This window comes from Diabrotica undecimpunctata, chromosome 6 (genome assembly GCF_040954645.1).
Source record: "Diabrotica undecimpunctata isolate CICGRU chromosome 6, icDiaUnde3, whole genome shotgun sequence".
Taxonomy (NCBI): Eukaryota; Metazoa; Arthropoda; class Insecta; order Coleoptera; family Chrysomelidae; genus Diabrotica; species Diabrotica undecimpunctata.
In genome coordinates this window covers 28,101,041-28,117,466 of record NC_092808.1, presented here as the reverse complement: position 1 = coordinate 28,117,466, position 16,426 = coordinate 28,101,041, and the positions used below count along the sequence as shown (strand labels likewise).

Genomic DNA, 16,426 nt, shown 5'->3' with positions numbered 1-16,426 from the left:
TCTACCCACTGTCTTATCCGTTTTCTTCTGACGTACCATCTGTAATGTAAATTCATAATTAACAAAAGCTTCTTAGACCCTAATATGATTTTCCAGCACTCATTTGCTGTCAAGATTTTATGAAATTCACAAGCAGGGTACAGTGACACATCGTGTCACTGTTCCCTATCAATATTCGTGTCACTGTACCCACAATGCTGTTTTATACAAAAATTTGTAAATTTTTTGTTAATCTACAAAGATTTTAAAGAAATTTTATTGCTATTACTTACATTTTATACGACTTTTTTACGACCCAGAACACAATCCAATAATTCAGGTTTGTTTCCTCGTAGTAAACAACTAAAAACACCCTTGACAAAATACTTCTGCACTAACACAACACAAACATGCGATTTTCTCCAAACACAACAGATTCTGTCAACTTTTTATAAGACAAGTAGTATTCTTATTATACCAACTGTAAAATTCCACAATATCACCAACTTGCTAACATATTTTCTACTAGGATTTTAAATGAGTCACTGTTCCCTGTGTGTCACTGTTCCCGTCTCTCCCCTATATTAAGTTCTTCATCAGTGATCATTTTTTTATTTTTCTTACAAGTGCATGTGTTTCGTTTCTAATTTTCTTGTAATTATTGTATGCCTCTTGTGTTTTAGTTGACATGTATTTCAGGTAAGCTTTTTTTTCTTTTCTTTACATTTTTTCTTCACTTCTGTACAAAACCATTGAATTCTTCGCCTTCGGAACGACTTATTTTTATTTATATTTCTTTAACCAAGAACTTCCTTGGCCGAGGCTAAGATAGACTTAATTTTTGCTCAGCTTTCTTCGACTCCATCACTTTCTGTGGTTTCTTTCGCAACACCACTGTAAATCATCAGATAGTCATCTATCATAATTTGACCTTTCTTTTTTTCTTCGCCTCTTGTAGTGCACATATGTCTATATTTTTTTCTACAAGCTCTTTTGTAATTTCCTGCTCTCTTGTGTTTAGAGAAGTACCGATGCGAAGTATATTTCTCGTTTTTCATAAATTCGTTGTCCTCTTTCTCCCTATTTATTAGATATAAACAAACTATACGATACCATGATAGGATACATAACTTAGCGAAGCATTAAAGCTATATGTAAATATAGCTCTCTAAAAAATTAATGCCGCACAAAAGTTCAGTAGGTATATTCAGGTTAAAAATAAATAGAGTATCAGTATCCCAATATAACATAACTTTTAAATTTTATAAAACTTCTAAAAGAAAATATGCGATGTACAAAAACTAAAAAATCGTCCAAATATATTGAACAATGTCACTATTAACAACTGAAATGCATAACGCAAGCTTCATGCAGATGTGGGTCATGTTATATTATTCGTATTTACATGAATTAAAATATTAAAAATTACTAGCTGCTTATATTCTTTTTCGAGAAGTTTAAATTACATAAATTTAAAAGTATTCCGCCGTTTAGGCAATTATATAAATTATTACAGTCAATTTAAATTATAATGTAATACATTTAAAACTATTGCGCCATTAAGCAGGCAACCTATACAACAACCTCTGTTGTAAAACATTGGTTTTGGTTGATATGTTACGACGCATGTCAACATTGAAAAAATCAATATTTAAATTTGAAATACAATGGGTAGGTAAAACAAAAATGGTGTGATTTCAAAATAAATACTAGAAATATTACGCGATAATTCAAACGATGAAGCTAAATACTACAAGATACACGGTTATTCTAACCATTCAAACAATTCTTATACTTTTTGATTGGTGCATAAACATATTTTCGATGTTTAACAGGGGTAGTAATGCTAAAATGTTAGTTATGTTTATGTAAGTTCCAATAATATTTACATTATTAGATATTTTGCCTAATAATATTATTTTAGAGCTCAAGATGCCTGCCTTATTTTAGCATTATCAATATTGTTGTTAACGTTTTTCTCGACATATGTCTTCCAGGTAAGTAATTTATATAAATATATAAAAATTTATAAAAACGTTCCAAATTCATTAAAAAAACTGAAAGTTGACATAACTAAAGGAAAAACTTCTTAGAAGTCAAGATGGTTGTATGAGACCTAGTTCTTCTAAGGTACCTACCAAAGAATTACATTTAATTCATTTTCTTCATTTACAATAGTTTTTGTTTGATCAAATTTCTCTTAATCTTGATATCTACTTCATTGATACCATTCTAGTAAACTTTAAAAAGCTTCCTTTCTTGGTTGTCATCTATCAGGAAATTGCTGATGATAAATTATTGTTACTAGTTGCACATTTTTATTACACTTTCCTAGTACAAAAACCATATGAATCAATTCAATTCAGAATCAAACCAAGCATTCATGTTACAAGCAACAGAAACTATAAAAATAGTCTAATGTCAAACTTTTATGCAAGTTTAATGTCAGTTATGGCCAAGTAGTATAGCCAAATAGTAATGCAATAGGCCTACCATAAAATAACATTTTATTAAGTAAAGTACTGTATAATAAAGGATGTTCCATTTAAGAATACTCTGAAAATAGTTGTTTGCTTGATTTTTATAGTATATTACTTTAAATTCGTTAAATAATGTGTAGAAAATATAAATAATATCAGATAATTATGAGAATGTTTTAAAATTTTTAGATACTTTTTGAGAACTAAATAATATTCCATTATTATTAATTTTAGACTGGACTCGTATATTTACTTTATGAAAGATTTCGTGCTACTTTATTGGTTTGCATGATATACTTTATACTCACTACCGTGGTTAATGTCTGGTTACTGATACAGCGATGGAGTAACACAAGGCAATCTTGGAATAGCATATTTCTTCTCATTTTTATGGGTCAAAGATTTAGTAAGTAGCTACTATATATTTATTACACGATATTGGTTTTATGATATTTACTCCTATATTTTATAAATCACTTAAAACGAATCAAATTTTCTTTATTACTATCTCCGGAATATGCTGATCAAATTGGGGTATGTTGTTCATTTTTAAATAGGCATAAATGCCATAACTGGAAATACAGTACACTCAACCAACTTACACCTCTAAACGATTAACGGAATTCGCAGAATACCTTTCGTTGTAGTAAAAGGCACGGTAAACTGCACCGGAGTTCTCTATAATGTAATAACACATTGCTAAATTTTGGGTATAAAATAAATATATGTCATTAACCCGTTGTTCATATTTTTGCATATTTTGTTACATTTTCTTTTAATAAATAGTATTCTTGCATAATGTTATTTAACGTATATTTCTTTCACCTACTTATTTAATAATTTTTTTCTGAAATAAATACTACCGTGCTAAGGATAATTTATATTCAAAGTAGATATACAAAGTACTAACATATGACATTTAATTTTTGTTAAAAAATACTTCGGAGTACACTAGAACATTTTGTCAATTTAAATAGTGGTGGTTAGATTGACCACAAAATATACATCACCTATCGACAATCAATGGTAACGTGATAGAACAAGTAGAAAAATATCAGTAATCGGGAACTTTGATCAATGAAACCAATAATCATACTGCAGAAATAAACAGGCGAATAGAGATTGCCAGATCAGCAACCAGCCAACTCTGGTTATACCGCAGGGTATTAAAAATATCATGGACTGATAAAATTACAAATAAAGAAGTACTGGAGAGGGTTGGTAAAGAAACAGAACTAATCACCACTATACAAACCAGAAAACTGGATTATCTAGGCCACGTGACGAGGAGGACCAAAATATGACATTTTGAGACTCATAATCCAGGGAAAGATTCAAGGAAGATCTGTTGGCCGAAGGCAGAACTCATGGCTGAAGAATCTACGAATCTACGATCTACAATCGATCTGCATTGGTATCAATGCAGATCGATTGATTTGTTTAGAGCAGCAAGTTCAAAAATAAAAATAGCCATTATGATTGCCAACCTCCGTAGGGAGACGGCACTCTAAAAAGAAGGTTATATTGACCATATGTCTATTAGAGTGTACCGTTTTTGAGACGTCTGCGATTACGGGTTAAAGTTAGGGTTTTAGTAAATATATTTTTTATTTTCAAACGAAAATACTTGTACTAAAAATAAAATTTTTATTTAAAATCCTTTATAAAAGGTATATAGTTTCGGCTACATCACAATCACAAAACGTTTTCGGAATCTATATTCCATCATCAGTATGTCTAGGTGTACATGTTTTAAGCCACTAAATATTTGGGTAAAAACCCGTTAAATGTTACCATTTAATGTTATATATATATATATATATATATATATATATATATATATATATATATACATATACAGTGTAGGTAAAAGTTTATGGTCGGTATGGTAAAATTTAACAGGATATCTAACACAGATATAAAATCATCGTCGTTGACGATGATTTTGGGTCGTTGACATTTTAAATATACAAATAGTACTTACATTTACATTACACATTATTAAATCGCGAATCGTCTAAATTGACATCAATATTTTATGAATATAGTGGTTAAGTTAGGATACACATGGCGATGGTTTTTCCACCACTGTAATGGACAGTTCCAATCTCCGTTTGAATTTTTTTGTGGGTATATATCATCAGACAAATACATGTCGACTTCTTTTATATCTCTCGATACAGGTGTATGTTTAGATGAGCTATGTCCAATTCATCAAAAATACACCATAGATTTAAGTCATCTTTATCAGTTTCTTTTTCTTGTACTGGTTAATTTTCAATAGTACAATCTTCTTTTTCTTTTTTTATAGAAGTAACCAGCTTCTTAACTCTTTCTTTTGTTTTTTTACCTTCATTTTTATCAGAAAATCCCTGGATTTTAAATCATTATTTGTCATTTTTGAATCTACGGTTTCTCACTGGTAAGCCAACTAGTTGATGGTTGATTCAAAAAACTACGTTTTGTGTAGACGTAAAGAGAGGAGCAACGAACACTTTACGTCGACGAGGACGATTAGTTGATCTGAAAGACTACTACAAAACTAAAAATAACCCTTTCGGGACAGTGGACAGTCGGGCTATCGGTTAACGTTGAAAATAAAATAACTAGGTATTCGGATTAATGAATGAGTTTCGATTTACGATTGATCTGCATTTTCGAAGGTGTTGGATACTTCCATTAATAAAAATATTAGTTTAGAGTAAAAGAAACAAATAGATATGGATTTACTAAACCTATGCAAAGACTCGTTTCATCCGTTTTCGATAGTTGAAGAACGAGCTTTTAAAAAATTTGCAGGGTGGATTCCTGGATATAAACCACCAACAAGAAAAACTTTGTCAGGTTCATTACTTGTTATGTATATCATGTTATATCAAATATATATCATCATCATATATATCATGTTATATCAAAACTGAGCAAATTATTAGATCACAATCTGGAGTAACTGAGAGTTACATCGCATTAACAGGACAATATTTAACCGAAAATTTAGAATTTAAAACGGTTTTATTAGGCTGCTGCCATTATTCAGAATTCAGAAAACATCGCATTTGAAATTAGTGAAATTATTAAACAGTGGGATCTAAAACCTAAAGTACATTTTGCAGTAACTGATATTGCCTCAAAAATGGTCAAAGCTATTAAATATGTTTTGGAATTAAAACATTTAAATTGTTTTGCTCTTACGTTAAATTTATTGATGGAGGACGCACTTAAATGCTGTCGTGTACAAAGAGATAAAATAAAAAGTCTTTTTTCGACAATTCGGCAAAAAACACATTTCAAAAAAAGTACCTTATCTTCAGAAATGCTTTTAAACATCAATTACAACATAACAAAGTTCCCAAACGGCCAATCTAAGACGTGGAAACTAGGTAGAACTTCACCTATTACATGTTAAAAAGAATGACCGAGTTAGAAGAGGCAATCCGTTCCACATTGGTATTAGTTGACTTCGACTTAGACCAAATCTAAATAATGAAGACTGGATTATTTATTCTCAACTTTCCCAAATTTTACGGCCTTTTAAAGAAATAACAAGTACAATGAGTGGCCAAAAATACTTGAAGAGTAGTACAGTGATTGTTATGGTACGCTGCCTGCAAGAATCTTGCAATAAAATTTTAGCAAACGATAACCTTACATCCATAGTATCCGACGTAGTACAATTACTAATACCGGGTTTAGCAAAAAGATTTAGAGGGATAGAACAGAGTGGCACATTGTCATTATATACATTTATGGGTTCACGATTTAAAGTGCAGGGATTTTCTGATAAAAATGAAGCTAAAAAACAAAAGAAAGAGTTAAGAAGCTGGTTACTTCTATAATTAAAGAACAAGAAGATTGTACTAATGAAAATCAACCAGTACAAGAAAAAGAAACCGATAAAGATGACGTAAGTATTTTTGATCAATTAACTGTACATGACTCATCTAAACGTACACCTGTATCGAGAGTCCATTACAAGGGTGGAAAAACCATCGCCATGTATATCCTAACTTAACCACTATATTCATAAAATATTGTAAAAAATGTTCAGAATTTGATTTAATTTTAAATAAAAAAAGAACACGGTTAACAAGAAGTAAAGTAGAAAAACTTATGATTTTAAATGTCAATTTAGACGATTCGCGATTTAATAATAACGTGTAATGTAAATGTACGATTTACTATTTGTATTGTTTAGTTTATTTTTCAAGTTATAATAAATATATCCTTCATTAGTTTCTTTCACTTCAATAAATATACACATAAACGATAATATCCATTATGTTTGTTTATTTGAAACTCCTGGTAACAATCAACTAGTTACTTATTTACGAAAAACGATTCAGTTTCGGTAACGATAAAAATGTCAACGTCTCACCTCTAGCTTCTTAGTTATGGCCTGTGGAATACCTGTTCTGAAGTTGCTGAAATGGTTTGCTGTTGCAACGCGACGTTGCCAAATAATTTTGTATGAAGCTTGTTTATTGTTGGCGTTATAATACAGTTTATTTTTATTGGAAATAAGGCACAATGTGACTTTAAAATAAGCTTATTTTGATGTTTAGATTTTTAATTCGGAAATCGTACTTAAAATACGACATTAATAAATTTTATTTATAGAAAACGATTTCCGAAGTGGAAATCAAAATGTTAAATAACACTTATTGTAAAATAAAATTGTGGCATATTTCCAATAAAAAAGTAAGCTGCTATTTAAATCCGTTTCGCCCAAATTTTATTAACTTAGAACATTGTTCAAATGCTAAAAAGAAAACAGATCAAATAAAACCAATAAGTTTGGCAACGTTGAATTTCCCCTTTTTTATTATTTCCACTCATGTATTTTCGGCGGTATTTAAAGGGCGGACCTAATATACCTCTCTTTTAAACAGGTGTTTCTCACTCCATCTCACATAAGGTCCATACCGACCATAAACTTTTACCTACACTGTATATATATATATATATATATATATATATATATATATATATATATGCATCTATATTCTTTGTTACTATTCTCAGATACGATATTAAGTGACGTAGGATGTTTACGTATATAACACATTTTCAAAAACCCTTTTTTTCTTGTACCCTTCAATTGGTCTAAACAACATTAAATAAATTAAATTATTTTTACAGATATAATTTTGAATATTTTCAGTGTCGGCGATCTATTATTACTACTACAAGAGGGCTGCGTTAAGAATAAGTGACCCGAGATTTTATGAAGACATGGATCTAGAAGAGAAAAGTATTAATTCTGTACATAACTAATACATATTTTTATCCTCCAGGATAATTTAAAAATATTTATGCTAAGAGCATTGCTTTAATCTTAATACTACTTAATATAGACCTGTAATTTTTCTTATATGTGATAAATTAAAATATAGGTTTAACGTCGAATTAAAATTGTTAATCTTTAAAATAATATGTTCATTTGATTAATGAAATAAATATATATCTCACAAAAAAATATCAAAGTTTCTACCTATATGTGGAGTTATGCATCTATATATCTTATGTTAATTATATACAATGTATATAATAGTCTCCCGTTTTATACCGCTGTCGCGGCTTTGCTTTAGATATAGCAGGGTAGTCTGCTATATCTAGGGCCTACGGTATACAAGGAAGGTAACATGGCCAGTGCTACGCTTCAACCGTCTATTATTACCCCTGGTTTTACCCAAGGTACTCATTTTTATTCAGGCTGAGTCGACCTGGGGCCTATAGACATTTTTAAAATGTCTAGATGTTCTTGCCGGCGGTGGGATTCGAACCCCGGACCACCAGCTTGCGAGGCAAGCATCCTACCGCTTGCGCTACGCAGGCCCTTATATATACAATACAAATATATACAATGTACATAATTAAAATATCGTATGTATATTATATACAATCTTGGCGATTTTATTCAAGTTGATGATTTTATTTAGCGATGAAGATATCTGTCATTTTTCAACCTCGCCCCTTTTCTCATCACAAATATTTAATTAATAAATGAAAAGACTGGTATGTTTTTGTACACACTTATGACAAATCAAAAGATGGAAAAGGGACGTATATTTGAAGTGTGTAAAATATTTAATTATAAATAGGGAATACGACCCACTTCCCATATCAGTTGGCCCACAAACCAATTATACTCTGCATAAGTTCCCAGAATAATTAATATGGCATTTTTATTAATATTTATTAAAAACATTACCCTTTTGGTTTTTTATTTTCAACAATAAAAAAACTTCACTAAACCCTGGCTATGCATTCACTTATGTCAACATATTACGTTGATTTTTTCATAATTACGTTAAATCCAGAGGTAGCTATAGAAAAATGACATCAAAACAAATATTGTCACTTAATGTCAAATGTATTTTGTAGTATTGTAAAGCTTTTTGCCGTTTGTGGATCATACAATGGGTCGAGGTAAAGTTATCGATGAGAAAATTTATTCAATCATTATTAGATTTTTTAATTCTGGAAAATCAAATTCGGAAATCGCGAATATGTTGCAATTGTCACGCTATAGTGTAAGAAATATAGTCAGAAGATACAAAACTACAGGTTCGGTCGTCACAAAACCTAGAAGTGTACGAAAAAGTAAAATAACTGAACCAGATCGAAGGGCATTAAAACGCATTATACTAAAAGGTCGACAAGCAAATTATATGGAGTTAAGCGTTTTATGGAGTGACGTTATTGGAAGACACGTTTCTAGATCAACATGTCACCGAGAGGCCCACAAATTAGGATTTGGTACTTACAAAGTAAGTTTTATAGATGAAAAAAATAATAAGAATTGTTTTTAATAAATTTCATTTTATTTTAGGCTAAGGAAAAGCCACTTTTAACATTACAACAAAAGAAAAATAGACTAAGATGGTCAAGAGAGCATAAAGATTGGACTCAGTCGCAATGGGATTCAATACAATATAGTGATCAGTCCAGATTTAACGTGTGTCTAGCAGACAGTATGAGTCGCGTCATTCGCAAGAAAAATGAAGCTTTCCACCCCGACTGTACTACTACTACTAAGGATTTCCACAGTTTTCACTGTCTTCCTTCACTCAACCGTTTTCTCCAATTTTCCCTGTCATTCCAGTCTCCATCTCGCAGGGTTCTTTTCTCCATAGCCTCGTCGATTTCATCTCTGAATGACCTTCGGGGTCTTCCTCTCTTTCTTCTTCCAATCGGGCTCCATTCTGTGATTTTGTTTATCCAGCGTCCTCTGTCCGCTCTTCTGACGTGGCCGTACCAGGATAGTCTCTTCTCCTCTATATAGTCGATTATGTCTGATTGCACTCCCATTCTCCGCTTAATCTCTGCGTTTTCAATTCTGTCTCTTTTTGTAAGTCTACAGCTTCTCCTCAGGAACTCCATTTCTACTGCTCTTATTCTACCTCTATTTCTCTTGTTTATTGTCCAGTTTTCGGAGGCACCCCCGACTGTCTGAAGAGAAAAGTTAAATTTCCTGCATCTGTCATGATCTGGGGCAGCATGTCGTCTAAAGGTGAGGGAAAGTTACATTTTATCTATGGGATTGTAAACAAGGACAAATATTTGAATATTCTAGATCACTTTTACCGATTATGGAACACCATTTAACATCAGCGGAAGATTTTGTCTTCCAACAGGACGGCACAGGCTCTCAAACCTCAAAAAAGAGTTTAAAATAGATTGAAGACCATGGCATACCACTTCTGGAATGGGTTTCTAACAGTCCCGACTTGTCCCCGATAGAGACTTTGTGGCGCGAAATGAAAAAAGCTTTGAGACAACATCCTGCCAGGTCCGTCAACGAATTGAAGGAAAAATTGCAAGAAATATGGGATTCGTTTACATTAAAAATTTGTTAGAACTTGGTAAAAACTATGCTTTGAAGAATTGTGGATGTCATTAAAAATAAAGAGGACGTAACTCAGTGGTAAACTTTCAAATTTTTTTCTGTTAATATTACATATTCTGTGCGTTTTTTTTAATTTATTATTATTCTGTTTAATCAATAGTTTTCATTACATTATAAAATATTTTCTATAATTAGGAAATTCAAAAATGTTTAATTTTCTTATCAAGCTAACGTTGGGCCAACTGATATGGGAAGGGGCTCGTATACCATATGCGGCACATCATTAGACAGTTATTTCACTGGAGAATTCAGACATTTATGATTAGTTTTACATAGAAACTCTATTATAAAGAAAAACCGTCAGTTTATTGAAATTGTTACACCTCTTAAAAACCAAACGTAACGCCTATGTTTTGCTAATGTCAATTTAAATTTTTCCCGATACGTCAAAAACAACATTAAAACGAAATTTGCAACGTTAATGGGGAACTTGATTAAATGTAACCTAAATAAAATCAACTAAAATGAAAAAGACAGAAAAAAGGCATAGCCAGACGTTGATAAAGATGTTAATAGAGACATGGGGAATCTAAAATTTGCATTCCACGACATGTCTCGTCAACTAAGCAGAAATCCTTAACGAATTTGTTTCTTGTACTCATACAGAGTAGATCCGAATAAAATGAAAAAGACAGAAAAGATTTGATTTCACGTTCAAAGCGTCTATGTATCTGTTGATACGTATTTCGACTTAATAAGTCTCATCAGAACAGTTATTCATAGCCGTTCTTAACGTGAAAAATAATCTCTGTCTTATTAGGAAGCCTTGCAATTTTTAGAAGGCTCCAGATTAAAGCAGAAATCTGAATTTGTTTCGAAACTATCTTACCGATTTTTCTATCAGATGTCGCTATTGCGTCCATAACGAAGCCATTTTATTGTTGCTTCCTAATAAAACAGAGAAGATTATTTTTCACGTTAAGAACGGCTATGAATAACTGTTCTGATGAGACTTATTAAGTCGAAATACGTATCAACAGATACATAGACGCTTTGAACGTGAAATCAAATCTTTTCTGTCTTTTTCATTTTATTCGGATCTACTCTGTATGAGTACAAGAAACAAATTCGTTAAGGATTTCTGCTTAGTTGACGAGACATGTCGTGGAATGCAAATTTTAGATTCCCCATGTCTCTATTAACATCTTTATCAACGTCTGGCTATGCCTTGCAATTTTTAGAAGGCTCCAGATTAAAGCAGAAATCTGAATTTGTTTCGAAACTATCTTAAAATCAACTAAATTTAAAATTAATAATTTCGTAATTCAAAACAGTTTATACTGATCTAGCTACGAATATAATTATTTAATTAATTGTTCAAAGTTCAAAATGATATCCACCAACATCCATATACCCATTATGAAGCATTTCGGGGATTACTAGACTACTTTCGTGCACTATTGGTCGTCTTAGTTCTTTCAATTAGCAGGAATGATAATGTAAATCTTTCTTTTCAATTAACTCCAAAGGAAAAAGCCCAGGAGAGTTAAATCGGGGAATCTTGCTGCTCATTTAATAAAGCCTCCAATCCATTGTCTAGGAAACCATTAATCAACGTATCCCTTACGTTTATGCTACGAAGCCGAGGGGAGTTATATCGGGGAATCTTGCTGGTCATTAAATAAAAGCCTCTTCGTCCAATCCATTGTCTAGGAAACCATTCATCAACGTATCACCTTATGTTTATGCTATAATGCGGCGGTGCACCGTCTTATTGTAAAAACAAATCATCTTCTGGGTACTTGTTATCATTTTCGATTATATCTGTCGAAATGAGATCAACTATGTCCTGCAATAATTCTAGATATGCTTGTCAGTTCAAATTTTGTTGCAAACAGAATGGCCCAACAATACGATCCCCATAAATTCCTGCCCATATGTTTAATTGCAGTGTCTGTTGGGTATATGTTTTGTAGAAAACTCTAGGATTATTATCAGCCCAATAACGACTTATGGCGATTTACATTTACTCATATGCTAAAGTTACTACTTAAAGTCATCAATAACCGAATATATCACAAACTGGACATAGACGTTAATAATACACAATTTGGTTTTCGCAAAGGCCTAGGAACACGTGAAGCTCTTTTTTCACTTAATATACTAATACAAAGATGCCTGGACGTCAATCAAGATATATACGCATGTTTTATTGACTATAATAAAGCATTCGATAAAGTACGACATAAACATTTAATGAATATCCTGAAATCAAAGAAGATTGACTACAATGACCTCAGGATCATATCAAATTTATACTATAAACAGCGAGCAAAAGTACGTGTTAACGAACAGCTGTCAGAAGAAATTGAAATTAGATGTGGAGTAAGACAGGGATGCGTATTGTCGCCAATTCTTTTCAATGCCTACTGCAAAGAGGTCCTGAAAAAAGCTCTTGAGGGTGAAACAGCTGGAATAAAGGTAAATGGAGTTCCCATTAACAACATTAGATATGCGGACGACACTGTGATCTTAGCCGAAAACATTGAAGATCTTCAGAGACTGGTGACCAGAATATCAGAGTATGGAAAAGAGTATGGTCTAACAATGAATGTCAAGAAGACGAAATTTATGAGAATATCGAAAACTAAAAGAAATAACGAGAATCTTCTAATAAACGAAACCAACGTCGAACAAGTGGACAAATATGCATACCTGGGAACAATGATTAACTCCACAAATGATTACAATCAGGAGATAAAAATAAGAATAGAAAAGGCTAGAGCAAATTTCAACAAAATGAGAAGAGTTCTATGTACCAGGGATTTAAAACTGGAACTAAGAGTAAGGTTGGCGAGGTGCTATGTTTTTTCGACTTTATTTTATGGAATGGAATCTTGGACCTTGAATGCGACATCAATAAAAAAACTGGAATCATTTGAGCTGTGGGTGTACAGAAGAATTCTGAAAATATCATGGACAGAACATGTCACAAACAAAGAGGTTCTGGGAAGGATGAACAAAGAAATGGAAATTTTAAATTCAATAAAAACAAGAAAATTAGAATATCTCGGACATATTACACGTGGAGAGAAATACACCTTGCTCGAACTGATTATGCAGGGAAAGATCCAAGGAAAGAGAAGCATAGGGAGGCGTAGAATGTCATGGCTGCGCAACCTGAGAGAGTGGTACAGATGTACATCAAATGAACTTTTCAGAGCAGCCGTCTCAAAAGTCCGAATAGTTATGATGATTGCCGACCTCCGCCGCGGAGATGGCACTTGAAGAAGAAGAAGAAAAAAAATATCCAGCCATGTTAAATAGAAGATTTGGATTACAATTTATTTTCTCAGTCATAATATCACAAGATTGTAGTCGCCTGTCGAGGTCATATTCACTTATTTGTATCAAGTGTATTTTGTATGGATGAAAATTATAATTTTTTAGTGTTCTGTGGACAGTAGGCAGCAAAAAACCAGATTATTGAGCTATTTTTGGAAGCATAGCTTTATTATCGTGGGCTAAGGATGCAGTGGTGGATCATACAGAGGTGTGAATAAAATAATACCGACTGTAACGACAGATCGCGCGAGCATACACTACGTGGAGTAGTAAACGCAGTCAAATGAGTGTTTAATAATGAAATAAAATACACAAAATAAAATAATACAAACTACAATAAAATAAAAAAAAATAAAATAAAATGCAATAAAATAAATTAAATTAAAAACCATCGCTCCGTGCCTACACGATGAGAAAGCTATGCGTCCTCTCCTCGGTCGCTCCAGGAGTGCCGCATCCTGTTTTTTATTACTATTTTTTTAATATAGTGGTAAATGTTCACTTCAATCTTTATTTCAATGTGCCCATCCTACAATGTGGAAATTTCTTGACGGACTTTTTGCAGAAGTTACTTTACAACACACATATTATTTGCAATATGAAAGCGGACACAGAATTCCGCAACGTTTGCAATATACACAAATAAAAGAGCGTATAGTCGTCCAGGAGTATGACGTTGAACGGTGAGCGACATTTCTAAGATAGCGTACATGTTTTAATTTTTACATTAAATAAGGGTAAAATTTTAAAATTGTACATCTGGTTATACTTTATCGATGTTAGGAATATAAATAATTGTAATAATTATTATAATAAATACGTTATTATTGAAGTGGTTTTTATTTGTTTAATTAGCATTCAGACTATTAATTCATAACATGGAGCAAACATATGATCCATAAGAATCACTCCAGAATTATGTGAAACCTTTAGCAGGATCAGAGAAGAACATCTAATAGAAAATGAAGAGAAGAGGAAAAGTTGGAGGAATGGCAATATGCTACAACTCATGGAAGAAGAAAATCAAAGAATAACAAAAGAATGTAAAAAAATATTCAAGGACAAATAAGAACCAAAATACTAAAGGCCACAGAAAATTGGTTAAAAACACAGGTGAAGAGATTTAATATGCATAAAAAGGTAAAACAAATAGCAGGTCTTGGTTAAAAAGCTATCTAGTAAAAAATACATAAACACTAGAGAATTAATGAGAGATGAAGAGCTTAGATCTAGATACAGTTAGCACATCAACGAGAACTTGAGAAACATACAAGAAAATTGCATAGAGGAAACCTGTGAGGAAATAAAAATAGCTATAGTCGAGGCTGACGAAGTAGTCGCAAGACTAAGAAGAGATACTGGATCTAATGGAGCAACACCGACAGTACAAAATATATCAGAATCAACAGGGCGTTTTAGGGGAAACCGGGGGATACAAGTGGTAAAGTAGGTAAAGGAGGTCTTAAGATGAATCCCAGAGATATGTGAGACAAACTTTTTCGCGTCTTTTTGGCATCCCAACATTGACATTCTCAGCAAAATTCAGTTTGTTCGTCTCATTAGAGGTCAAATCTCTGACGACTGGACTATATAGGGAAAGGGACATTTTGCCCCTTTAAGATTACCATTACCTTGGTTTTTTCTTGGTAATTTTTATTTTAAACTCTCTACAAGCGTCATTAAGTTGGTCTAAGACTTTCTTTAATTGTGTGTCTTTATCAGTTAGTTTACCATTAATCTTTATTCCTCTATATAGCTTTTCCAAGGTTTTTTATAGGAGTTCCTAACAAAGGTTAAACAGCATAGGGGACAATACATAACCCTGCCTTACTCCTTTACTTATACTAATATTTCTGGATGTTTGGTCGTCGATCCTAGTCTTGGTATAGATTGGTTATACTCTACTTCTTCATGTTTTTTGTATAGATAATCTGTTGTGCACTATTTTTAGAAGAATGTTAAGTACTTGACTCATAAGATTCATTAATCTGAAATCTGCACATCGTCTGCAAGTAGCTTGTTTTGATAAGGGAATAAAGATAGATTTTTACCATTCTTCTGGTATTTTCACAGTTCCTACTATTACTATCTGGCATTTTCTATCAATTTGAGTATTTCAGGGTAAACTTGGTCAGGTCCAGGGCTCTTCTTGGTTTTAATTTGTTTAATAGCATCAAAGAATCATATAGAAGGATCTTTCACTGTCATTTTTTAGCGTCGGCAAAGGTTATTCACAAAACAATCAGAAATTGATCATGATTTTAGTTCCTTATTTGTACCACTAGGGAGTGGTCATGTCAGCGCTATTACTGCTTCTAAAATAAGAAAGAGTGGGGCAACAAATGCAACTTTAGATATTTTTATATGTGGATGCCGTGTGGTCCTAGAATAGCATTAAATTTTAACTTTTAATAAATTAATCTTTTTAGAAAAAATATTATGATTCCAATTTTTAATTTAAATATGTACAAATCTGCAAATAATATAATTAAAACTCTCTTCTTATAAATAAAATTAATTAAAAGTCAATCACCGTGAGAGAAAGCTCAAAAAATTGTACCTAAGGTGTTTTGATCAAAAAACGATTCCTGATATTGTTGGTACACTGTATTGGCTTTTTAGCACATACATGATTCAGATGATAGTGCAAATTCCCCATGAGTATTTCTCTTTTTCATATAGTTGCTTTTCCAAAATGATTTTTTTCTCTTTGACATGTTGAGTAATAAAACTGTTTCTTCAAATTCTGCGTCTGACTCTGATTCGGAACTGT

General features: G+C 32.2%; 1 protein-coding gene across 1 annotated transcript; it reads left to right on the top strand.

The window, feature by feature from the left end:
• The first annotated feature begins 1,598 nt into the window (after positions 1-1,598).
• Positions 1,599-7,983, top strand: LOC140442613 (transmembrane protein 138). The gene is made up of 4 exons (XM_072533621.1): positions 1,599-1,847; positions 1,904-1,976; positions 2,694-2,865; positions 7,621-7,983. Exons 1-4 carry the CDS (start codon positions 1,717-1,719, stop codon positions 7,731-7,733), a joined length of 489 nt encoding a protein of 162 aa, XP_072389722.1. The 5' UTR covers positions 1,599-1,716; the 3' UTR covers positions 7,734-7,983.
• Positions 7,984-16,426: the final 8,443 nt, after the last annotated feature.

Bases quoted from the DNA above. Each gene is read 5' to 3' on its own strand.
- LOC140442613 (XM_072533621.1), top strand. From the start codon at position 1,717: ATGAAGCTAAATACTACAAGATACACGGTTATTCTAACCATTCAAACA. The intron at 1,848-1,903 runs GTAAGTTCCAAT...ATATTATTTTAG, and splicing joins AAAATGTTAGTTATGTTTAT to AGCTCAAGATGCCTGCCTTA. The intron at 1,977-2,693 runs GTAAGTAATTTA...TATTAATTTTAG, and splicing joins TCTCGACATATGTCTTCCAG to ACTGGACTCGTATATTTACT.